The 25,862-nt window shown below is 42.8% G+C and overlaps 1 protein-coding gene and 1 long non-coding RNA gene across 5 annotated transcripts in view; one reads left to right on the plus strand and one right to left on the minus strand.

The window, feature by feature from the left end:
• The window catches only part of LOC103063075 (NACHT, LRR and PYD domains-containing protein 12-like), a 56,160-nt gene extending 30,720 nt beyond the window's left edge, over positions 1-25,440 (plus strand). The window contains exons 5-18 of one of the 3 annotated variants that reach the window (XM_088146162.1): positions 4,464-4,541; positions 12,546-12,716; positions 12,909-13,079; positions 13,269-13,439; positions 13,632-13,802; positions 13,995-14,165; positions 14,358-14,528; positions 18,635-18,805; positions 18,998-19,168; positions 19,361-19,531; positions 19,707-19,877; positions 20,070-20,240; positions 21,560-21,906; positions 23,974-25,440. In XM_088146162.1, coding sequence (XP_088002288.1) covers positions 4,464-4,541; positions 12,546-12,716; positions 12,909-13,079; positions 13,269-13,439; positions 13,632-13,802; positions 13,995-14,165; positions 14,358-14,528; positions 18,635-18,805; positions 18,998-19,168; positions 19,361-19,531; positions 19,707-19,877; positions 20,070-20,240; positions 21,560-21,713 — 2,113 coding nt within the window. In that variant the 3' untranslated portion in view covers positions 21,714-21,906; positions 23,974-25,440. The remainder of the gene's footprint in view (positions 1-4,463; positions 4,542-12,545; positions 12,717-12,908; positions 13,080-13,268; positions 13,440-13,631; positions 13,803-13,994; positions 14,166-14,357; positions 14,529-18,634; positions 18,806-18,997; positions 19,169-19,360; positions 19,532-19,706; positions 19,878-20,069; positions 20,241-21,559; positions 21,907-23,973) is intronic. The other 2 variants (XM_088146164.1, XM_088146163.1) reach the window with 2 other exon arrangements.
• Positions 9,017-21,385, minus strand: LOC148215002 (uncharacterized). 2 transcript variants are annotated; one of them, XR_015797135.1, is made up of 3 exons: positions 21,258-21,385; positions 11,303-11,427; positions 9,017-9,243 (listed from the first exon to the last, which is right to left on the minus strand). It is a non-coding gene; the product is annotated as an uncharacterized LOC148215002 (long non-coding RNA). The 2 variants fall into 2 exon arrangements; XR_015797134.1 differs by lacking the exon at positions 21,258-21,385 and adding an exon at positions 11,636-11,738.
• Positions 25,441-25,862: the final 422 nt, after the last annotated feature.

A 25,862-nucleotide genomic window follows, 5' to 3' on the forward strand; every position in this document is an offset into this window, starting at 1 on the left:
ATGGATAAATGTCTTTGGGCAACTAAGTTAAGGAGGGGTCTCAAATCCTTAGCAGTTGGGACAACACATGGCTTGGCTTGGGTGGGTGTGGAAGGACTATTCACTAAAAAGGAGCACTTGTCCATTGGTCAGACCAACACCAATCAGTCCCTCTTGATCTTAAGAACTTGATAGTCATATCACAAGGAAGTGCTCAGCTCAGCTCAAGGACAGAGAGGCAATTGCTTTTGTGACCAAGAGGCTGTAACAAATTTAAATAAATAATAGAATAATGCCATTTTAAAAAATGTGATCATTTTATACATAGCCCAACACTGTCTTTAACAACTGCATACTAATTTGAGGTTGGAAATTCCTGAGTTCAGGGATCTTTTGAAAAACTTTCCTTGTTTCTCCATGTCTGTTTCCATCTTCAATGTCTTTACAGAGATTGTTGTAATACAAGTAGTCCTCAGCTTACGTCCATTCATTCAGTGGCCATTCAGAGTTACAACCGGTCATTGCAGCTGTGGCTGTCACAGCATCCCTGCAGTCATGTGATTGCGATCCAGGTGCTAGGATGCCTGGATCGCAATTATGTAGCAGTAAGCTGTGTCACGTGATTGCCATTTGTGCCCTTCCTTGCTGGCTTGGCATAAGCAAAGTCAATGGGAAAGCCAGCAGGGAAGGTTGCAAGTTGTTGCAGTAATTTGCTCCTGCTGCGTTTTCTCCTGAAGAGCCCACTACAGTGTCAGATTCAGCCGGCACGGCATGGCAAGGCGAAAGTGCTGCCCGGCTTCACCTAGTCAATTTTACCGCCCGAGCTAAAAAGGGGAAGTGAAAACCGCGAACTGATTGGCAACAGGTGGCGGTGCTTAACTGAAACTGCAAGCGATACTTTGTATAAGTGCAGGCTTCCCTCGAGCGCTGCAGACAAAGGAGAGCACAGAGGCTCAGGAGTGAAGCAATCAGCATGCGATTGAGAACTCCTGGCTTTACGCGCAAACAGGAAAACCCAGCAAAGGCAACAACAGCACAACTCATAGACGGCAATCAAGAGGACAAAAGAACCGGACTGAATCTGCCATTTGGGCGAAGGGATTACTGCAGGTAATCTGTAACTAAGCAACGGCCAAAACGCGGGAACGGAGAAGCTATAAAATACATTGTAAGATGTGCCAAGCCATCCCTGGCTTTGTCTGTACTTACTTATGTTACGCTTGAGTAAACTTCTTTGCTGAACACACGTGTCACGAGAGTTTCTCTGAGACGAACTGGGTAAACCTTACATAAAGCCAGGGTTCACCTTTGAGCACTACCCGGTACACACCGAGGAGCGCTCACCTTTTTCCCATAGCCAGACCGCGAGAGGACCCAATCAACTTTGCCAGGAGATGGCCAGCAATGGTGAGGGCATGAGCTCGCGGAGCGGCAAGGAGCCCAGACCAGTGGTCGCGACAGTGGGGCCAATCCCGAGTGAGAGAAGAGGACCAGCACCCACGGCCAGTTCGCGGGGCGCCAGGTGGTCGTTCGGTGTTGGGACGGGGCCCGAAGGGTCGACGAGACATGGAGTCACAGGGAGCCACAGCGCAGGGTCCAGGAGCAGAGAGCTGGAAGAGAGGCTGAACCGGATAGAGAGCGACTTCCAGCAGCAGCTGACAGCCATACAGGACATGCTGCAGGCATGGCTTCACCGACCCGGAGCCCTGGCTGGCTACAGAGGGCAGCCACAGAGGGCGGCGCACAAGCAGGGGCCAGCGCGGGACCCATGTCCAGGCTGGCAGCAGCAGCCAGCCCTGCGGGAGGCGCAATGGAGGACTGATGGGCTGCAGAGGCACTCCGGTTCAGGAGCTCGAGGAGCTCGAGGAGCAAGTTCTCGGGGGATCTCGAGCAACTACCCTGCTTCCTCACGCAGGATGGGCTCCACCAGAGATCCCGGAGAGAGCACTCAGCAGGGATGACCCGGAGACACTAGTGGAGTGGACCTGGCTGACGGGGATGGTGGAAGCTGCCTGGGGCAGGGTTAAACGAGGGACCCGAGCCCAGGTACCAACCCCACCCAACCATGATGAGGTGGTCCTGGAGGCAAGGTGCAGGAGCTGACGGCGGAGGCTCGATGACGGAGAGGCCTGGCAAATGGCAGGTGCCTGCTACCATTGCGGAGGGAAGGGGCACCAGGCGGTGCAGTGCCCCTTGGGGAAGGACGCCCCGACGCACTGCCCAGAGGACAGGCCTAGCGACCTCCGGCTACAAGAAACCCCAACTGACCCCGGAAGGAGGCAGCAGCTTGCGGAGCGGCATATGGCGGAGCTGGCTGGCTCGTTTCAAAGTTTGGCTCCACGAGAGGGAGAGAGCGAGCCAGCAGAAAACGACAGGTATCTACGCTGAGGCGCACCCCAACAGAGCCGCAGGATGAGGACCCGCTGGGAAGCAGGGACTGCTCACCCATGCGGGTCAGGGTCCACCTCAAGGGGGTGAGATTGGAAGCGGAAGCGAACATCGAGGCCCTGCTGGACTCGGGATGTACCTGCTGCCTTATCCACCCAGTGCTGGCATCTGCACTGGGGCTCCAAGTGTGGAGACTCAGGGAGCCCATCGCATTCAGCCAGTTGGACGGATCAATGGCAGTGGGGAGACTGGTGCAGTATTGCACTGAGCTGGTCGGCATGACGGTCGGGGCCCACTGGGAGGAGCTACGGTTTGTAGTTACCCGGGTGGCCGACCACGCACTGGTGCTAGGCCTGGCATGGCTAAAGCACCAGAACCCCCACATCGACTGGGCGTCCAAGACCGTGTGGTTCGGCGGCACCACAAGGCAGACTGGGTCGGGCCGCGTAGGAGACGCGATGGCAGAGGACCCAGCAGAGCTCAAGGTGCTAGAAACAGGAAGAACGGCCAAGGGTCAGCAAGCTGCAGCAGCGACTGGAGGAGCAGCAGTGGGACCCGGGCAACCAACCGCCCGCAAGGCGAAGACAAGGACGGCATACAGAATTATATACAGAATATGAGATCCCAGGGCTCTTGTACTCAGTAGTACTCCTTGCCTGCCCACACTCTGTAATGTGTGGCCACCCACAGTCAATCCCTGCCCATCTGTGGCCCCTGCTGACCCACCTGCAGTTCCCTTCTACCCTCCCATGGCCTCTGCCAACATGACTGCAGCCTCCACTAGCCCTCCTGCAGCCCCTGTTGGCCCTTCCTCTGGCCCACCCATGCCCTGTAGCACCTCCCTGCGTAACCCCACCTGGCTGTGGCACCGTGTCATCCCTCCTGGGACTTCCAGGATTGCTGTCACTAAGTGATGCAGTCACATGATGTCACACTTTAGAACTGCATCACTAAGCCATGGCAATCCTTAGCCCAATTGCTGTTGTAACCTGAGGAGTACCTGTACTGCTTCTTGTCTCTTCTAACAGCTCTCTGAAACTCTTAAGTTCCTTCCTTATTTTTGTCTTTTTGATAATTGCCCAGGAATAAAGTGACTAACAGAGCAGTTAACCTTCAAAACTTGTCTTTTAACTGGTATCATCAGAGTTGTCTGAAGGCCTAGGATCTGGAGGCTGGAGGATCTGGAGCTGCTCTCATATAACTCCATGGGCTGACATGACTTGATTAGGTGCCTTGCCGCCCTCTCCTTTCAAGGAGGCGTACTGATTCCCTTTGCTCAGTCCTTCGTAGTTCCCAGTGTGTTCTTGACTAGGCTCCCCGCTAGAATGTGTTCCCCCAATATCTGAACTGGGCCTCATCTGCTCTGACTCTTTGTCCCCTGAAGCTGTCACGGGTGCCTTATTTCCTGCTTCCTTTTCCAGCCGACAATCGGTCTGGTCCCCCTTCAACCCCTGACTCAGAAGACGGATAGAGTCATAACAGTGTTAGGGAAGCAAGCATGAATCCATCACTTCTGGGGAGGGGGGTCTCGGACAACACCTAGTTAGACCTTTTGTACTAGCACTCTTGTCAACTTCACATTGCTAAAAAAAGATAGGTCCACCATTTACTATTCCATCCATGAACTTGTTTTTTCATAAATGTCCAGCCTTTCCAGTGATTTTGTACAATTAAGAAAACTAAAAAAAAAAATGTCCACAATGGGAGTAACCAGTGACCAGAGGGAAGAAGGCATTCCTGCCCGAGTGCAGAATAGCCAGTTGGAGCAGAGATGTTTGCCTAAAATAAAATTAAGCTCAGCCAGCGATCTAGACAGTCCCACTTGTTTGTAATTAAAGGCAATAATTATCTCTCTGTTTATTCCTTTTCTTTGTATCTAGGATGCCATGCCAAATCTTAATTCCTTCAAGCGATGCTCTATAACCATTTCATTTACAAAATGGTCTTTCTCTACTACTGGTTTTCCATACTACAACATCAGTATATTTGTTTGTGGTTACTTGACAGATGGACTAGAATGCCAATTGTATTTGAAAAGTAGAGGAACTGGAAACACTAAATGTCAGTCTCTGACCAGAAATGTCTTTCTCCTTTAGCGTGTGGAGTATGGATGAAAAATATATGGAAGACTTCTTTAAAGCACTGACAAAGCTGAGAAATTTAAGAACCTTGAGGTAAATAACTGCTTGCATTTTATTCTAGATTTTATTGATACAGAAACCAATACATAGTATTACAAGTTTGCATATTGCCCTAAATATGATTGCTATGGCAGCCTCTCATTAATTTCTCATGATGAACTAGAGGAGGCTTTGTTGGGGGTTTCTGCAGCCTGAGGTGGAATTGGATGATCTCTGCAACATTGAGAGAGAAGGAAGCAAACTTTGAAAAATGTAAGGAAGGATGCACAATTATCACTGGAATTCCTGGATGAAAGGCTGTTGGAGAGCATCCTCTGGAGAGAGAAGACAGAGAGATGGAGCCCCACATGTTTTTGTGGCTGTGGGAGAAGGTCTGAGGAGGAGTATGTCCGTGATGGGTTATGGGGGGATGGAAGGTTAAGAAAGAGGTTTCTATGGCATGTTGTACTGGTTGAATTGGTAGGTGGGTCAGTTGAAGTGCTTGAGAAGCAGCAACCTGCTCTTGGTAGATGGAATGAATTAGAGTGGTTGTGTGGATAGTCGGTCAAGATGGAATTGGTGGCGGTGGAAAGACTGAGGCAATGGGTTGGAGGGAAGGAGGCTGGGCACCATCTTTCTTCTAGCTCTCTTCCAAAGAGGAATGGTACTTCAGTTCATCACAACACATGAGAAAGCAAGCAAACCTACAGTTCCCAGAGTAACATAAATAGATAATATATATCCTCATCTGAAAGTAATTTCCAAAATATTCATTAGATTCATATGTTGTTACTTTTTCAATTTTAATAAATCTTAGTAATAAATCTCTGCAGTCAGAGATGGGATAGTCCTGTTCCTTTCAAATAAACACTTCCAGTCCTGTTTGTTATAAAAGAGGCCCACCTTTTATGAGCTGTGAGAATAACCTTGAGGAAGAAAAGGAAGAGCCACAGGCAAGGCAATGGTCAGGTAGTGCCATAGCTAACATCAATAGCTGTTGGCGACCATTTGTGGATGAAGCTTACACATAATGTAGAAGAATTTTGCTACTTTTAAAGAAATACATTTATCTTGGTTGTTTAACAGATAATGCAGATAGAAATTATCAGAGTGCCCTGGAAGTTTAAATAAAAGGTGGTAATCAACTGGTGGCAAATGCCCCTGTAGGACTGATAACACAAAAGAACGTGGGCTGTGGTTTCTATGGCACCCATGTCACAGGGGCATTATCGGGATTCTTATGGATTTTCCTATATTTCCCTTCCAAAACAGCTGTGGGGAAGACCTGAAATAGGGCGAGAGATAAGGCTCTCCTGAATTTGGGGACTGTAATATGATATAAATATGAAGCTGATTTAGGTGCTAAGATTTGGTTATTAGCAATTATATTATGAGCAAATGCAGCAGTTTCTGTTTGGCCTTCTGTATCTGAGATCTTTTATCTTAACATTGATCTAGCTTGAACTGATTATAAGGGCAAGATGGCATCACTGGAGAAACCATAGAGACTTAGTTTATTTTGGATAACTATTTCCCAAGAGGGTTGAAGCTATCTGCCAATATTAGATGGGTCAGTCCACTGGGGTTGTAATGTAATTTTAGCCAATAGGTAAATATATTTATCCAGAGATTAGATTTGAGTTTACTGACTCCTGCTTCCTGTCAAAGTACAGCATTTGGAACACAGCGGGTAACCTGGAAGATGTTTCTTAGAAATTTTGTTTGAATTCTTTCTAAGGTAACCAAGCTGTTCTGTGGTCCCACTTGAGCCCCGTATAGCAATTATGCTTGGGCTTTAGCTGCAAACAACTTAACTGCAGCAGGGATAAACTGTGCTCCTCTGGAAAAATAGTAAGTTTGAATAGCTCATGCAGATCTCTGTGTATGATGAGATACATAGTACAGATGGGCATTTCTGCTTCCTGAAGCTTGAAAAACTATGTCTAGATATCTAAATAACCTGTTCAATCAGCTGCCCACCTTTGTTCCAACTGCTTCATTTTGCATCATCTGCATACGGTAATAAATTGACATGCCTTTGGGCTAATTTAGGAGGATGAAAAGTAGAGCTACTTCGATGAGGGGCCAATGAGTTTATATAGTAGTTGAGTAAAACTGGAGCCAATACACATCCCTGTCTGACTCCCCTCCTTATACAGGTATTTCCTTTGTGACATGCCCTGGATTACACCTGACCTTCAGTCTTGTGTTCTTGTGTATTTTAATGAGCAGCAGGAGTAGACGTTTGTCAATTGTGGTATTTTTTAATGTATGCCACAGTTTAGTTCTAGATAGTGTGTTGAAAGCTGACCTAAGGTCAATAAATGCTGCATAAAGCAATTGTTCTGATTTGTGGGTATGCCTTTTTATTAGAAGTTGCAGCACCAAAGCATGGTCTAACCTTGATCGACCTGCTCTAAATCCAGCCTGTTCATCCATCAGAATGTTTTCAGATTCAAGCCAATGGATTAGTGTCTTCTGTAGATGTGTAGCATACATTTTGCTGATCTGACTTAACAAACTGATTGGGCAATGCTTAGCTGGATCAGCGATCATGCCCTTCTTATATATGGGTATTATAATAGCCAAGCCCCAGTCCTTTGGTATCATGGCTGAATGATCTATGGCTGTGGAAAGTGAAGCTAGCACTTGGATCCACCATTCCAAATTATTTTTTATTACTTCATCTGTAAGAAAATCAGAACCGGGGTCTTTCCCTGGTTTGAACTGTTTAATTATATTTCTGATCTCTGCGCATGAGACCGGGGGCCAATAGGGAAGGGAGGCCACATCCAACTCCAAATCTGCTTGGAAATTCTCCACTTGACCATATAAAGTGACAAAATGGTATTCCCATATACTGGCTGTTATCTGTGGCAAAGAGCTCTAAATACTGTTAGAAAAAGATGGGGCTACCAACCTCCAGAAGATGGCAGGGTGTTTTGCACGGGAGCTGCTATCAAGCGTTGCCAGGATACCCTCATAGCGTTCCTTTATTTTCTATCTGGAGCAGCACAGTAACTCCATTCCACTACTACAGCTGGAGAAAGGTCTGGGAATTCACCCAACTGATTCCATTACTCCAGCAGTGCTGTCCGCCCAGATATCAAGGAAGAGGAACAAACAAGGGGCAGGACTTCTCCCTCTCAGCCCTGGTTTGATACAGAATGTTTTGAGGCCAAGAGTAAACCGATCAGGGAATTTAAGTTATACAAAGACAACTCAGCTGAGCACTCTGTCCAACATTTTATCCTCCTGAAGAAACAGTACAAACGTCTTTTACAAAACCAGGAAAGAGAATTCACTAGGGCTTCCTGGCAGCAATCACAGCATCTCAAGCCAGAAACTCCACTCTATTCCGGGACCTGATAGCTTTCCATCCAATTGACAAGCCCCTTTCACTTCCTCACCTTTCACCTGCATTTGTGTGGGAGGACCACTTTAGAGCATTATATTCACAAGAAGAAGCTCCTAAATTTGACTTACATATTTATGGTAACCTGTTCCCTAACTGGGCTCCAGCCACAAGTGCTGAAATAAAGGTGCTCATAAATCAGCTAAAGCCTGGTAAAGCTCCAGGCAATGACTTGATTACGCCCAAAATACTATGCAATAATTTGGAATGGTGGACCCCTGTTCTTGCTTCCCTGTTTACTTATATCGATTGCACTGTACAAATACCAGAGGACTGGGGTATAGCCATTATCGTGCCCATCTACAAAAGGGCTCCTGAGACCTGGCTGCTAATTATAGGCCTATTAGCCTGTTAAGTGTAATGAGGAAGCTCTGTGCCAGACACTTATGCAACACATTAGTTGATTGGATTGATTTACTGCATATATTGGCAGATGAGCAAGCGGGCTTCAGGTCTGGACATTCTATTTACGGACATGGCCTCATACTTCAACATCTGGCCGAAAAACAAACATCTAAAACAGAATCAACACTATATACCGCATTCATTGATTTTAGGTCTCCATTTGATCTAGTTCCCAGAGCAAGGCTTTGGACCAGGTTCTTGCATATCACCATCAATATGTAAGGTTTACCCCGTTCGACTCAGAGAAACTCTCGTGACACATGTGTTCAGCAAAGAAGTTTACTCAAGCATAATGTGAGTAAGTACAGACAAAGCCAGGATTGGCTTGGCACATCTTATAGCACAATTTATAGTCACCCCGTTCCCGTGCTTAGCCCCCGTTGCTTGGTTACAGATTACCCGCAGTAATCCCCCCCTTTACTCAAATGGCAGATTCAGCCCAGTTCTTTTGTTTCTTGATTGCTTTTTTCCGATGGTGTGGTCGTTGTCTTCGTTGGGTCTTTCTGGTGCGCGCAAAGCCGGGAGTTCTCAATCACGTGCTGATTGCTTTGTCCTGAGCCGCTGCTCTCTCCTTTGTCTGCAGCGCTCGAGGCAAATTGGCATTGACACAAAGTATCTGCTTGCGGTTTAGTTAAGCGGCCCCAGCTGGCCCATTAATCAGTTCGCGGTTTCTCACTTCCCCTTTTCCTTTGCTGGCGCTTGGGCAGTGAAACTGACTACAGTAGGCACGGCTGGGCAAGTCCCTAGCCGTGCTGTGCCGGCTGAATCTGACACGATAGACGGTTACTATTGCTTATGCACAATCTCTATAAGAACTCTAGAATCAACGTTCGATGCCGTATGCAAGGCCACCACAATAATGAGATTCCAACTCACAGACCAGTGAGGCAGGGATGTATTTTAGCTCCTCTGCTGTTTAATCTCTGTAGAAATCCACTTGAGACCAAAATAAATCAATTAGAACATCACCCTCCAAAACTAGCAAACAGACATATTGCAACTTTGTTGTATGCAGAAGACATAGTACTTCTTTCACAAATGCTAACTGGACTTTAAAAAGCCCTGAATGCTCTGGCCAGTTACTGCTCTGAGGAAGCCCTTGAAATCAACTGTAGCAAAACTAAATCTTGATCTTTTCTAAGAGACCTAAACTGCATGCCTGGGGGATAAATGACCAGAATATTGAACAAGTAAAATCCTTTAAATATTTGGGCATGGCTTTCCGTAGCTCCACTAAACGCAATGTACACCAAAACTATGTGATAAAAAATGCTCAAAAAACAGTGGCAACAGTTCAATCCCTTCATTTTACCAGAGGAGCACAGCATATCTCAGCAGCACTGAAGCTATATTCAGCTAAGGCTTGTGATCAACTACTCTTCGGTGCCCAGCTAAGACCTTACCCCTCCTTCACTCCACTGAAAGGGTTCAGTCCAAATTCCTAAGGGCTGTATTCCAGGTAGCTCCCTCCGTTTCAGATGTTGTATTAAGGAGGGAGGCAGAGTTGCCTAAAGTCGAAACAGGTGCATGGACTTGTGTTATAGCACGTTGGCTGAAATTACTGTTTTTTCCCACAGGTTTGAGTTCTTTCCTTATTGAGGAAACTACAGTATAAATCAGTATGGCCAGGACTATTTTACAAAAACTTCAACACCTAGGCTTCTAGTGCATTTAGTGCACTAGAAGTGCATTTAATGCATTTAGTGCATTAGTGCATTTGAACAATGTATCAAAGACCTGGAAGTCCAATAGGACCAGTCTGCTCTACCTAACAACATTTTTCTGAGCAGTCAAGCCCTTTTTTATAAATCAGTGAGATACATGATATAATTCTGAAGGGCACTAACTCTAGCACATTGCAATGCTCTTCCTACAGCATTTTTGGTGGGCTGATACAAAGAATTTTCATATGAGCTCAGTTTGTGCCTTTGTGGACAAGGGGCTATTAAAACTGTAGCTCATGTCCTGCTATACTGTACCTTCTATAAGAACTCATGGACCCATTTTATAACTCCCTATTTGGTAAAATACCCAGGAAATTCTGATTTTTTTTTATGAACAGTTGTTGCCATCTGATCAGTATGATTCAGTTTCTTTGACCATAGCTAATTTTGTTATACTGTCTGTAAAATAAGGCAGACTTTGATTGCCCACTGATGATCACACCTTTAACTGTAATATATTATCATATTTTGTTTTATTTCATTTTTAATGCATTTTATTTGTAATTCTGGTCTATGACCATAATAAATATTGATTGATTGATTGATTGATTGATTGAAACCTAATATTAAACAGTTTCTATTCCCAGCAAATTCAGATCAATTCTTTACTATTACTGCCATAAGGCCAGAAGTCAAATACAAACTAAGCAGGTACTTATATACTATAAATATAAAAGATGCAAATAAAAGATATAATAACATATAATCAGGTAAAAAGCAGAAGGCTTAAATTAATACAATTCTTCAGTCACAACAAAAGATGGACATATACGTGTACAGTTAAGGGCACAAAATTGAGCAACTCTGGATATCTGAACATGGATGGATGGAAAGACTGGCAGACAGAAGTCATGTTCTCAACCTGGGTGTTTCATCAGGATTGGAAGGATGTAAAGAGAGCAGAAACGAAGCATGTGACTCAGAAACTACGGAGCCATCCCCACAAGGGCATCTGTGGCTCTTTTGGGGTTGTTTTTATAGCATCCCAACAGAGCAGCAGAGAGCGAGGCATCAGACCTGGCTAGAGGAAAGTCCAACAGAGTTGCAAAACAGTAATGGATGAAAGGCAGGATTTAAAAAAACAAAAATCCCCAGAGCTGAAAAGTATAGAACCAGACTTAGTTAAATTTAAAAATCAATATCCCAGATAGACTGCTTTAGAGCATTTGTAGCATTTTCTGAACGTAATGGGCAATGGCTTCCTAATGAGAGTCTATATTGTCAAGGATGTCAACTTTGTAAGAGTCCCTGGCAGGTGGTCTTGTTGTTACCTGGTAACACCTGAAGAAGACAACTTGCCAAACTTCCCAGGGAAAACCTGAATGGTTTCTTCTGGTTTCATCTCTTTCAGTTAAATTGTCACCACGTATATTTCTGTATTAATGTTTTTTTTTTCCTGATGGAAACAAGGAAGAACATAAGGTAACTTGATTGAATTTGAAAATGTTACATCTTATAATATTGAATGTTTGTTAACAATTTATAATTTATTAGTGAAATATGATTCAGAAACAGAAAAAGTCCAAGATTTTATCATTAAACAGAGGAATTGTTATGGAGATAGAAGAGTGGGAATTTCAGTGGAAAAATAATATTAAATTTACCTTGAAGATTGTACTTGGAGAGAATTTTTGTAAGATGTTTTAGCACTAGTACATTACCCTAGTCATGACTGTGAAAACGAATAACTTCTTTTCTATGAAATCCTGGAAGTGTAATGAAAAGATTTTATCATTCTTACATGTGTAGTGGCAATGTTGCAAAGCTCAGCAATACTGGAAAATAATTCATTATAAAAAGGAACAAATTTTGAAACTCGTAACCCCATTTCATCCTGAGATACTTTTATTAAACGTCACTATACTGAACTAGGATTGAATATGTTAACTGCTGCAAGGATTTTATACCCGTTATTCGAAAAGATGTTTAAACCCTTCTGTTGAAGAATGGCTAAACAAATTGTGGGAGTATATTTCAATGTCTAGATTAGCTTAAAGGAAATTGGATTTGGAAGTCAATTCTATTTGGAAACATTTTTAGATTACAACTACACATATGAAATGGTGCCATGTCCAACATCTGGGTTTCACAGTCTCTTTCTCTGACATATAATCTACATATGATTTACAGGATTCCTTTAATGTATTGTTTATTATCTGTAGTTTTTCTCTTCCCATTTTGCTGACTCCGTTTGTGTTAACCAAGTATCTTTACAGTTCAATAGAGACATGTTTCTTCACTAGAAATTGGGTATGAAATGTCTTGTAGTAGTTTAACATGTATTAGTCATATGATAGTTTAGATTTCTTGGTTATCTACCCATATGAATTGCTTTTATCGGGATTTTTAAAATTATTATTAACTGTAACATCTATTTTTATATATGATACTTTTGTATCAGTATTACTTTTCCTTCCATTCTTCTTTGAAAATTGTAATAACTAGCCTGTAAAAATAAAGAAAATGCAGAGCAAACCCAGAAGATATCATTTTAATTCTGAATATTTGCTACAGTTTTTGGAGCACTTCCTTCGCAGAGTCCTGCAGCTGGCATCTTGCGGAAGCCCTCAGGAAGAACCAGAGTTTGAGACGGTTAGATTTGTCGTTTGATGATACAGATGACAAAGCAGTGGAACTGCTGTGTGAGGGGCTAAAACATCCAGACTGTAAAGTAGAGGAACTAAGGTGAGTGGGCAGTGCTTGTTTTTCAGTTAGATGTGTGTTACTTTCTATTCCGTGTTTCTCTTCTGGAAACACAGCCATAGAAAGACAGTTCCACTTGCAATATATAGCCATATTCTCTTCAGTTCCAATATGAATACAGTCCATGCTTGTTTTTCAAGAAATAATTGTAATATTTCACACTCTTCCCCACAGGCTTCGTGGAGAATTCCATGGTAAATCCAGTAGCAGGCATGTTGCAGAAATACTCAGCAAAAATCAGAGACTGAGAGACTTAGAATTGTCCTTCTACAGTACAAATGAAAGAGCAGTGAAAATACTGTGTGATGGGCTCAAACATCCAGACTGTAAAGTAGAGAAACTATCGTGAGTGAGCAGTACTTGTTTTGCAGTTAGATGTGTGTTACTTTCTATTGCGTGTTTCTGTTCTGGAAACACAGCCATGGAAAGACAGTTCCACTTGCGATATACAGCCATATTCTCTATTCCCAGAAGAATATAGTCCATGCTTGTTTTTCAAGAAATAATTGTAATTTTTTGCACTCTTCCCTGCAGGCTTCATGTAATACTCCTGACCAAATCCTGTGGCAGGCTTTTTGCAGAAACACTCAGCAAAAATCAGAGACTGAAAGAGTTAAAGTTGTCCTTCAACCACTCAGATAAGAAAGCTGTGGAAATTCTGTGTGAGGGGCTGAAACATCCACATTGTAAAGTTGAGAAACTGTGGTGAGTGAGCAGTGTTTGCTTTTCAGTTTGATGTGTGTTAATTTCTGTTGAGTGTTTCTGTTCTGGAAATAGATCCATGGAAAGACAGGTCCAGGTGTGATATATAGCCATATTCTCTTCAGTTTTTACAAGAATACAGTCCATGCTTGTTTTTCTAGAAATAATTGTAATTTTTTGCACTCTTCCCTACAGGCTTGATGGAAGAATCCTGACCGAATCCTGTGGCAGGCCGTTTGCAGAAACACTCAGCAGAAATCAGAGACTGAAAGAATTAACAATTTCCCTCTATGATACAGAGGGCAGAGCAGTGGAAATGCTGTGTGAGGGGCTGAAACATCCAGATTGTAAAGTTGAGAAACTGGGGTGAGTGAGCAGTGTTTGCTTTTCAGTTTGATGTGTGTTAATTTCTCTTGAGTGTTTCTGTTCTGGAAATAGATCCATGGAAAGACAGATCCAGGTGTGATATATAGCCATATTCTCTTCAGTTCCTACAAGAATACAGTCCATGCTTGTTTTTCTAGAAATAATTGTAATTTTTTTCACTCTTCCCTACAGGCTTGATGGAAGAATCCTGACCGAATCTTGTGGCAGGCCGTTTGCAGAAACACTCAGCAGAAATCAGAGACTGAAAGAATTAACAATTTCCCTCTTCGATACAGGGGACAGAGTAGTGGAAATGCTGTGTGAGGGGCTGAAACATCCAGATTGTAAAGTTGAGAAACTGGGGTGAGTGAGCAGTGTTTGCTTTTCAGTTTGATGTGTGTTAATTTCTGTTGAGTGTTTCTGTTCTGGAAATAGATCCATGGAAAGACAGGTCCAGGTGTGATATATAGCCATATTCTCTTCAGTTCCTACAAGAATACAGTCCATGCTTGTTTTTCTAGAAATAATTGTAATTTTTTGCACTCTTCCCTACAGGCTTGATGGAAGAATCCTGACCGAATCTTGTGGCAGGCCGTTTGCAGAAACACTCAGCAGAAATCAGAGACTGAAAGAATTAAAAATTTCCCTCTTCGATACAGGGGACAGAGTAGTGGAAATGCTGTGTGAGGGGCTGAAACGTCCAGATTGTAAAGTTGAGAAACTGTGGTGAGCGAGCAGTGTTTGCTTTTCAGTTTGATGTGTGTTAATTTCTCTTGAGTGCTTCTGTACTGGAAATTTTGTTGTTGTTGTTCAGTCGTTAAATCGTGTCCGATTCTTCGTGACCCCATGAACCATATTGCGCCAGGCCTTCCTGTCCTTCACTGCCTCCCTGAGTTTGCTCAGTGTCATGCTCATTGCTTCAGTGATGCTATCTAACCATCTCATCCTCTGCCGTCCTCCTCTCCTTTTGCCTTCAATCTTTCCCAGCATCAGGGTCTTTTCCAAAGACTCCTCTCTCCGCATTACGTGACTAAAGTATCTGAGCTTGAGCTTCATTATCAATCCTTCCAATGAGCAATCAGGGTTGATTTCCTTTAAGACTGACTGGTTTGATCTTCTAGCAGTCCAGGGGACTCTTAAGAGTCTTCTCCAGCACCACAGTTCAAAGGCATCAATTCTTCGGCATTCAGCCTTCTTTATGGTTCAGCTCTCACAGCCCTACATTACTACTGGAAAAACCATAGCTTTGACTATGCGGATCTTTGTCGGCAAGGTGACGTCTCTGCTTTTTAATATGCTATCTAGGTTTCCCATAGTTTCCTCCCAAGGAGCAAGCGTCTTTTAATTTCATGGCTGCAGTCTCCGTCTGCGGTGATCTTGGAGCCCAAATAAATGAAGTCTATTACTGCTTCCATTTCTACCCCTTCTATTTGCCAGGAATTGATGGGTCCAGATGCCATGATCTTAGTTTTTTTAATGTTGAGTTTCAAGCACTCTCCTCTTTCACCCTCATCAAGAGGCTCTTTAGTTCTTCTTCACTTTCTGCCGTTAGGGTGGTATCGTCTGCATATCTGAGGTTATTGATGTTTCTCCCTGCAATCTTAATTCCGGCTTGTGATTCTTCCAGCCTGGCATTTCTCATGATGTACTCTGCATATAGGTTAAATAAGCAGGGTGACAGTATACAGCCTTGTCGTACTCCTTTCCCTATTTTGAACCAATCGGTTCTTCCATGACCAGTTCTAACTGTTGCTTCTTGGCCCACATACAGATTTCTCAGGAGACAGGTAAGGTGGTCTGGTACTCCCATCTCTTTAAGAATTTGCCAGTTTGTTGTGATCCACACAATCAAAGGCTTTTGCATACTCAATGAAGCAGAAGTAGATGTTTTTCTGGAACTCTCATGCTTTCTCCATGATCCAGCGAATATTGGCAATTTGATCTCTAGTTCCTCTGCCTCTTCGAAACCCAGCTTGTACATCCGGTAGTTTTCGGTTCACGTACTGCTGAAGCCTAGCTTGTAGGATTTTGAGCATAACCTTGCTAGCATGTGAAATGAGTGCAATTGTGCGATAGTTTGAGCATTCTTTGGCATTGCCCTTCTTTGGAATTGGAACGTAAACTGACCTTTTCCAATCCCATGGCCACTGTTGCGTTTTCCAAACTTGCTGGCATATTGAGTGCAGCACTTTAACGGCATCATCTTTTAGTATTTTAAATAACTCAGCTGGAATACTGTCATCTCCACTAGCTTTGTTGTTAGCAATGCTTCCTAAGGCCCACTTGACTTCACTCTCTAGGATGTCTGGCTCAAGGTCAGTGACCACACCAGCATGGACATCAGGGACATTAAGATCTTTCTTGTATAGTTCTTCTGTGTATTCTTGCCACCTCTTCTTAATCTCTTCTGCTTCTGTTAGGTCCCTGCCTTTTTTGTCCTTTATCATGCCCATCTTTGCACTAAACGTTCCTTTCATATCTCCAATTTTCTTGAAGAGATCTCTAGTCTTCCCCATTCTATTGTTTTCCTCGATTTCTTTGCATTGTTCATTTAAGAAGGCCTTCTTATCTCTCCTTGCTATTCTCTGGAAATCTGCATTCAGCTGTTTATATCTTTCCCTTTCACCCTTGCTTTTCGCATTCCTTCTTTCCACAGCTATTTGTAAAGCCTCATCAGACAGCCATTTTGCTTTCTTGCATTTCTTTTTCTTTGGGATGATTTTAGTTGCTGCCTCCTGTACAATGTTACGGACCTCCGTCCATAGTTCTTCAGGCACTCTGTTTACCATATCTAATCCCCTAAATCTGTTCATCACCTTCACGGTGTACTCACAAGGAATATGATCTTACCTGAGTGGTCTAGTGGTTTTCCCTACATTCTTCAATTTAAGCCTAAATTTTGCAGTGAGAAGCTCATGATCTGAGCCACAGTCAGCTCCTGGTCTTGTTTTTGCTGTCTGTATAGAGCTTCTCCATCTTTGGTTGGAAAGTATATAATCAATCTGGTTTCAGTATTGACCATCTGGTGATGTCCATGTGTAGAGTCGTCTCTTGTGTTGTTGGAAAAGAGTGTTTGCTATGACTAACTTGTTCTCTTGACAGAACTCTATTAGCCTTTGCCCTGCTTCATTTTGTACTCCAAGGCCAAACTTGCCTGTTATTCCGATTACTCCTTGACTTCCTACTTTAGCATTCCAATCCCCTATGATGAAAAGGACATCTTTTTTTGGTGCTAGTTCTAGAAGGTGTTGTAGGTCTTCATAGAAGCGGTCAACTTCAGCTTCTTCGGCATCAGTGGTTGGGGCATAGACCTGGATTACTGTGATGTTGAATGGTTTGCCTTGGATACGCACTGAGATCATTCTGTCGTTTTTGAGGTTGTACACCCATTCCCGTCCATTTCAATTTGCTGATTCCCAAGATGTCAATGTTCAATCTTGTCATCTCATGTTTGACCACATCCAGCTTGCCTTGGTTCATAGATCTTACATTCCAGGTACCTATACAATATTGTTCTTTACAGCATCCGACCTTCTTTTCGCTTCCAGATACATCCACAGCTGAACATCCTTTTGGCTTTGGCCCAGCCGCTTTACTCTTTCTGGAGCTACTTGGAATTGCCCTCCGCTCTTCCCTAGTAGCATATTGGACACCTTCCAACCTGAGGGGCTCATCTTCCGGCGTCATATCTTTTAGCCTTTTAACATTGTCCATGGGGTTTTCTTGGCAAGGATACTGGAGTGGGTTGCCATTTTCTTCTCCAGTGGACCACATTTTGTCAGAACTCTCTGTCATGACCTATCCGTCTTGGGTGGCCCTGCACGGTATAGCTCATGGCTTCACTGAGTTACGCAAGCCCCTTCACCACGACAAGGGAGTGATCCATGAAGGGGTTCTGGAAATAGATCCATGGAAAGACAGGTCCAGGTGCGATATATAGCCATATTCTCTTCAGTTTCTACAAAAATACAGTCCATGCTTGTTTTTCAAGAAAAAATTGTACTTTTTTGCACTCTTCCCTGCAGGCTTCATTCAATACCCCTGTGATGGACTGGAATGGTGGGAGGGGAGTAAAGAATGTGGTCTCATCTCCAGAGGAGCAAGGAAGAGATAAGCGGAAGAGACTGGCACCTCCCTAAGAAAATCCATCGATGTGAACTGGCTGAGCCTGGGAACTGGTTTCAGTCTGCCCAGAACTGGCTCAGCCAGTTCACACTGATGGATTTTCTTAGGGAGGTGCCAGTCTCCACCGCTTATCTCTTCCTCGCTCCTCTGGAGATGAGACCACATTCTTTACTCCCCTCCCACCATTCCAGTCCATCACATCAAATTCCCAGACTGAAACCAGTTCCCAGGCTCAGCCAGTTCACACCGATGGATTTTCTTAGGGAGCTGCCAGTCTCCTCCGCTTATCTCTTCCTCGCTCCTCTGGAGATGAGACCACATTCTTTAATCCCCTCCCACCATTCCAGTCCATCACAACCCCTGACCGAATCCTGGGGCAGGCTTTTTGCCAAAGTACTCAGCAGAAATCAGAGACTGAAAGAATTAAAAATTTCCCTCTACAATACAGAGGGCAGAGCAGTGGAAATGGTGGGTGAGAGGCTGAAACATCCAGATTGTAAAGTTGAGAAACTCTGGTGAGTGAGCAGTGTTTGCTTCTCAGTTTGATGTGTGTTAATTTCTCTTGAGTGTTTCTGTTCTGGAAATAGATCCATGGAAAGACAGGTCCAGGTGCGATATACAGCCATATTCTCTTCAGTTTCTACAAAAATACAGTCCATGCTTGTTTTTCAAGAAATAATTGTAATTTTTTGCACTCTTCCCTACAGGCTCCTTACAATACCCCTGACCGAATCTTGTGGCAGGCTTTTTGCCGAAGTACTCAGCAAAACTCAGAGACTGAAAGAATTAAAAATTTCCTTCTACGATAAAGAGGGCAGAGTAGTGGAAATGCTGTGTGAGGGGCTGAAACATCCACATTGTAAAGTTGAGAAACTGTGGTGAGTGAGCAGTGTTTGCTTTTCAGTTTGATGTGTGTTAATTTCTCTTGAGTGTTTCTGTTCTGGAAATAGATCCATGGAAAGAAAGGTCCAGGTGCGATATATAGCCATATTGTCTTCAGTTCCTACAAGAATACAGTCCATGCTTGTTTTTCAAGAAATAATTGTAATTTTTTGCACTCTCCTCTACAGCCTTGATCGAACCTTCCTGACTGAATCCTGCGGCAGGCATTTTGCAGAAGTATTTATGAAAAATTACAGATTGAGAGAGTTAAAATTGTCCCTCTGCAAAACCGATGGCAGAGCAATGGAAATGCTGTGTCAGGGCCTGAAATATCCAGACTGTACAGTACAGAAACTGACGTGAGTGAGCCGTGTTTGTTTTTCAGTTACATGTGTGTTACTTTCCCTTGAGTGTTTCTGTTCTGGAAACATATCCATGGAAACACAGTTCCATTTGCGATATCTAGACATTCTCCTCTGTTCCCACAAGAATACACTCCATGCTTGTTTTTCAAGAAATAATTGTAATTTCCTTTGCACTCTCCTCTACAGCCTTGATGGAATATTCTGGCCTGAATCCCATGGCAGGCATCTTGCAGAAGTACTCAGCCAAAATTGGAGACTGGGACAGTTAAAATTGTACCTCAACAAATCAGATGAGCAAGCTGTGGAAATACTGTGTGAGGGGCTGAAACATCCAGACTGTAATGTACAGAAACTATGGTGAGTGAGCAGTGTTTGTTTTTCAGTTAGGTGTGTGTTTCTGTTCTGGAAACACATCCATGGAAAGACAGTTCCAGGTGCAATATATAGCCATATTCTCTTCAATTCCTACAAGAATATAGTCCATGCTTGTTTTTCAAGAAATAATTGTAATTTTTCGCACTCTTCCCTACAGGCTTTATGGAACATTTCTGACCAAATCCTGCAGCAGGCATTTTGCAGAAGTACTGAGGAAAAATCAGAGACTGGCAGAGTTAAAATTGTCCCTCTGCAACACCGATGACGGAGCAATGGAAATGCTGTGTGAGGGGCTGAAACATCCAGACTGTACAGTAGAGAAACTATGGTGAGTGAGCAGTGTTTGTTTTTCAGTTAGGTGTGTGTTACTTTCTCTTGAGTGTTTCTGTTCTGGAAACATATCCATGGAAAGACAGTTCCATTTGCAATATATAGCTATATTCTCTTCCATTCCTACAAGAATACAGTCCATGTTTCTTTTTCGGGAAATAACTGTAATTTTTTGCACTCTTCACTACAGGCTTAATGGAACATTCTGGACTGAATCCTGCAGGAGGCATTTTGCAGAAGTACTAAGCAAAAATCAGAAATTGACAGAGTTAATATTGTCCTTCTACAACTCAGATGAGAAAGCTGTGGAAATGTTGTTTGAGGGGCTGAAAGATCCAGAGTGTAAACTAAAGAATCTAAGGTGCGTGGGCAGTGTCTGTTTTTCAGTTGGATGTGTGTTACTTTCTCCTGAGTGTTTCTGTTCTGGAAACATATCCAGGGAAAGACAGTTCCAGTTGCGATATACAGTATAGCAATTTTGTCTTCAGTTCCTGAAGGGGGGAATGGATTTCTTTCTCTAATCACATGTCGTATCCTATAAAGCCAGGAGGTGGCGCCATAGACTTAATTTCATTTCTGTCAGATTCTTACCCAAGATGGTATGTAGACCCAGGAGACTTTGTGGGGAGGAGGTTTCAGTCCCCAACCTTTTATCCCACTGGCTCAGTTCTGCTACTACAGTGTTCAGGATCTCCCAACTCTCTGAATTTGTTCTTTTAAATGTTTAGTGGTTGAATTTACTGGGTTTGTTGAAATTAGTTTTCTTACAGTCCAAAGGACGCATCTGATTAAGCTTATTTTTCACAACTCTTCTTTTCAAGATAGATATATAGGTAGGTTTTTGAATGAGCACAACAGCATTCTGCTATTAAAAACAAAGTTTGACTTTAAAATAGTAGGGAAATGTGCTGATGCTTGCATGAGATCTGAACAGTTTCTTCCTAATGGTTTACAAAGCATTCACAACAACCTACATGTTTCTTACGGTAAGTATATATATATGCAGGAAAGGATCCAGACTTAGTCATATTTAGACAAGATCCACTGAAATCAATGGCTGCTTATTTGTTTGTTTGTCAGTCACATTTATATAGCCACCCATCTCACACAAACCGACTCTGGGCAGTGTACAGGTGAAACTTGAAAAATTAGAATATCGTGCAAATGTTCATTTATGTCAGTAAGGCAACTCAAAAGGTGAAACCAATATATGAGATAGACGAATTACATGCAAAGCGAGATATGTCAAGCCTTACTTTGGTATAATTGTGATGATTATGGCGTACAGCTTATGAAAACCCCAAATTCACAATCTCAGAAAATTAGAATATTACATGACATCAATAACACAAGGATTGGAAATAGAACAATATCAGACCTCTGCAAAGTATAAGCATGCATATGTACTCAGTACTTGGTTTGGGCCCCTTTTGCAGCAATGACTGCCGCAATGCGGCGTGGCATGGATGCTATCAGCCTGTGGCACTGCTGAGGTGTTATGGAAGACCAGGATGCTTTAATAGCGGCCTTCAGCTCCACTGCATTGTTCAGTCTCGTCCCTCATCTTTCTCTTGGCAATGCCCCATAGATTCTCTATGGGGTTCAGGTCAGGCGAGTTTGCTGACCAATCAAGTACAGTAATCCCATGGTCACTGAACCAGGTTTTGGTACTTTTGGCAGTGTGGGCAGGTGCCAAGTCCTGCTGGAAAATGAAGTCAGCATCCCCATAAAGCTCGTCTGCGGAAGGAAGCATGAAGTGCTCCAAAATCTCCTGGTAGACGGCTGCGTTGACCCTGGACTTAATGAAGCACAGTGGACCAACACCAGCAGATGACATGGCTCCCCAAATCAACACAGACTGTGGAAACTTCACACTGGACTTCAAGCATTGTGCATTGTGTGCCTCTCCATTCTTCCTCCAGACTCTGGGTCCTTGGTTCCCAAATGAGATGCAAAAGTTGCTCTCATCAGAAAAGAGGACTTTGGACCACTGGGCAACAGACCAGTTCTTTTTTTCTGTAGCCCAGGTAAGACGCTTCTGACGTTGTTTGTTGTTCAGGAGCGGCTTGACAAGAGGAATACGACATTCGAAGCCCATGTCTGGGATCCGTCTGTTGTGGTGGCTCTTGATGCACTAACTCCAGCCTCAGTCCACTCCTTGTGAAAGTCCCCAACACTTTTGAATGGCCTTTTCCTGACAATCCTCTCCAGGCTGCGGTCATCCCTGCTGCTTGTGCACCTTTTTCTACCACACTTTTCCCTTCCACATAACCTTCTGTTGATGTGCTTTGATACAGCACTTTGGGAACATCCAACTTCTTTTGCAATTACCTTTTGGGGCTTTCCCTCCTTATAGAGGGTGTCAATGATGGTTTTCTGCACAACTGTCAGGTCAGCAGTCTTTCCCATGCTTGTGATTCCTACTGAACCAGCCTGAGAGACCATTTAAAGGCTCAGGAACCCTTTGCAGGTGTTATGGATTCATTAGCTGATTAGAGTGGGAGACTTTGAGCCTAGAATATTGAACCTTTTCACACTATTCTAATTTTCTGAGGTTGTGAATTTGGGGTTTTCATAAGCTGTACGCCATAATCATCACAATTATACCAAAGTAAGGCTTGACATGTCTCGCTTTGCATGTAATGCGTCTATCTCATATATTGGTTTCACCTTTTGAGTTGCCTTACTGACATAAATGAACATTTGCATGATATTCTAATTTTTCAAGTTTCACCTGTATAGCAAATGAGTTATGAGATGTATAGCACTGTGATAACTTATAAGTTTAAATCCATTCAGTAAATTATCACCATTATCGAATATCACAGATAGGATAGACAAATCACTTATGCCTGGCATATTCCGTTCATCCTACCGCCAGAACTTCCCTGATTGTGGAACTCAGTCTTCTAATATTCAGACTTGGACTTTGCTCCAGCCCATTACAAAGCCCAAATTCTGAGCAGATTGTGGAAATGTGGGAGAGATTTTAATTGGTCCAAAACAAAGTGAGGATCTCTCCTTGATCCTGTCTAAAACCAAAACCTTCTAAGTAGCTCAGCCTGATCCAGAGCACTATGCGAGTGAATGCATGTACAGGAATGTTATTTGCGCATTCTCAGTTAAAAGAGGGGTCACTAGATCTTCCAAATACTATACAATAGAATATGCTTTGTTGTTTCATAATGGCAAATTAATCCCACTTTTAGGATTGAAGATACACAGTAACCAATCAATAATTATAAGTCTAAAATATAAAATTCAATTCAGGTAAACAGATGACATTTCAGATTAAAAAACTTCCAGCGTTCTGTAAGGTAGATTTTGCCTATAACAAAATAATAACACATTTATTGTGTCACCATTCCATTTCTTCTTTTTTTCAAATTTGATGGTTGGTATAGAGATCACCCTTAAGTTAATATTTTCTTTCATATTTTTTCACCTTCCTGATTTGTCCTAAAACTTTATTACACAGCCTTAAACCAAACTATTCCTTGAAGTCTTTCCAAAGTAAACTTTTCTCTTGAGTCAAAATGATCCTTTTGATCCATCCCCCAATGGCTGCCCCACTCAGTACAGCCCTTGCAATCAGTCCATTATTGGCCGCCAGTCACATCTTGGACAGGTGGTGAACTCACCGAAGAGAATTCTTGGCTCCTGATTGGGCAGGGAGAACCGGGCTGGATCAATTAAGGAGTGGGAGGGGCATTGTTCAGGTTTAGGGATGAAATGAAAATATGGGAAAACTATTTACCTGATCCGGGGAAAAAAATGATGTAGACCAATTTGAGAAACTTTGGAACACCAAGAATTTAAAGAAAGAATTCCTGTCCTAAAATGGATAGATTTTCTAGGGAAAGCAAATCCTCCCAGAGAGAATGGAAATCAGGTTTTCTGAATCAGACAAAACATACTGGAAAGAGTGAGATCAAATAAACCCTGGAATTTTCTGGGGTGGATCAGATTCCATTTGGAGGTCTGAGTCTGCCTTCAGAGATTATCAGGTGGGTCTCTGCACAGCCCTGATACAGACAGTACTGGGGACTTACCTTTCATTGAGAAGTTAAAATAAGATTTTTTTTCCATTATAGGTTGAATGAAAAATGGATTATACGGAATGGAGAGTGGAATGACAAGGACCACACGGCTAGAGCCTCCAGTGTAGATGCTGGTTCTTCATGCCTGCTTGTTTGATTTATCTATTTTAATTTCCATTCAGAATATGGTTAAGAAGAGTTGGAGTTAAATATATTTCAACTGAAAGTCTGAAGATGTTTCTTTCACGAACTATCATCTGAACCGACTTTTCTCTCTGTTGGAAGGAAACCTTACCGAGTTTGTTTCCAAGATGGGAATTAAATGTACAGGCAGTTGCTTGAAACAGAAGTAAAAGTTTATTTCCAAGAGCACAGCACACAGAATCAGATCTCAGAGATGGCCACGAGGAAGAGCCCTTTATACAGGGAAACCTTGCTTTTGTTTCTTGAAAAAGCGCAGGAAGAGAGGCCTTGCCCTCTAGAAGTTCTTAGGAGGTATAATTTGCCGGGGTTCCAGGAGGGGGCTCTCTGAGATCAGGCACCCCGCTAAGCTGGTTTCCTCTAATCAGGCGCCCTGTGTTTGCCTGACTAGCACTGCCTCACTGGTGTTGAACTGAGGTATTTGCCTCTCTGGCAATGCCTGATTGGCAGGCAGATCTCTTCGGGGAAGAGATCTTTTGTTATTTGACTAAGGTTTCAGCTAAGTTCAAAGAATGTGAGCTCTTCCTGCCAGATCTTTTGCTCTTTGATTAGGGGGATCTTTTATTATCTTGATTGCTGTGGAAAGTTTGAATGGCAGGGTGAGCCAAGTGGGAAGGTGGTTCCTGCTTTCATGAAAGAAGAGTTTGATTTCCTTCTCACATCTCTATTCAGCTGAAAAATGCCAAGCTCCAAGAATGAAAGTTGAATCATAACAATTTTTTACATTGTGTGTTATCTTTCTTTAAAGTCTGAATAGGGGAAAGAAACATTGATTGATTGATTGATTGATTGATTGCTAGATTAGGTGCCATCAAGTCCATGTTGATGCCTAGTGACCACATAGATTAAAACTATTCTATTTTCTTTGATTTACCCTATAGCCATTAAGGCATTTAATACTTATCAGAATTTATTGGAATTTGTAAAACTAGGAGCTAGAAATAATGTTATATATCCTTAAGCACATAAAATTCTGTACAATTGTTGGCCATTATTATTGTTCTCAAATATATGTGTTGTAATACAGAATTCTGATCAATAGATAAACAAGTTTTATTTTAAGAGAATACAGAGAGAGAAGTATGATCTAGCCTCAAAAACTTTGAAAATTAAGGTTATCTTTGCTGTGTTTGAGTTGCAATCTCTGTCAATATCAATTTTTTTTTTAAAGTTATCTATACATCCAATTTGTAACTGGCCATCTCATTGAAAAGCACCTCTGGGCAGTTTTCAAAGGAGATAAAATCAATTAAAATACAATATAAAAACAACCTCAAAACTAATAAATAAATTACAAGAATGATTGAATTCATGAATTACTCACGAGTGACATCAGGGTGCCAGCCACCTCCAGGATTGATTAACACTCTTATCACTCCCTGCAAGCTGGCAGAGCCAGGTCTTAAGTTCTTTCTGGGAGGTTAGGGGCCTCCAGACCCCTGCGGGGAGAATATTCCAAAGGATGGAGCAACGGCAGAGAAGGCTCTCTTCCTGGGTCCTGCCAGGGGATGTTCTCTCACTGATGGGGTCTGCAACATGCCCTCTCTGCCTGACAAGGTTGGACAGGTTGATATAGTGGGGGTGAGACAGTCCCCCAAGTAGCCTGGATCCATGCCATGTAGGGCTTTAAAGGTGATAACCAACATTTTGAATTGGACCCGGAAGCAAACTGGCACCCAATGCAGCTCTCACAGCAAAGGTGTTATATGTGCCATCCCAGGGGCACCCAAGATTGTTTGTGT

This window comes from Python bivittatus, unplaced genomic scaffold (genome assembly GCF_059951505.1).
Source record: "Python bivittatus isolate LINGU-HERP-01145 unplaced genomic scaffold, Pbiv_v1 ctg000480_np1212, whole genome shotgun sequence".
Classification (NCBI taxonomy): domain Eukaryota; kingdom Metazoa; phylum Chordata; class Lepidosauria; order Squamata; family Pythonidae; genus Python; species Python bivittatus.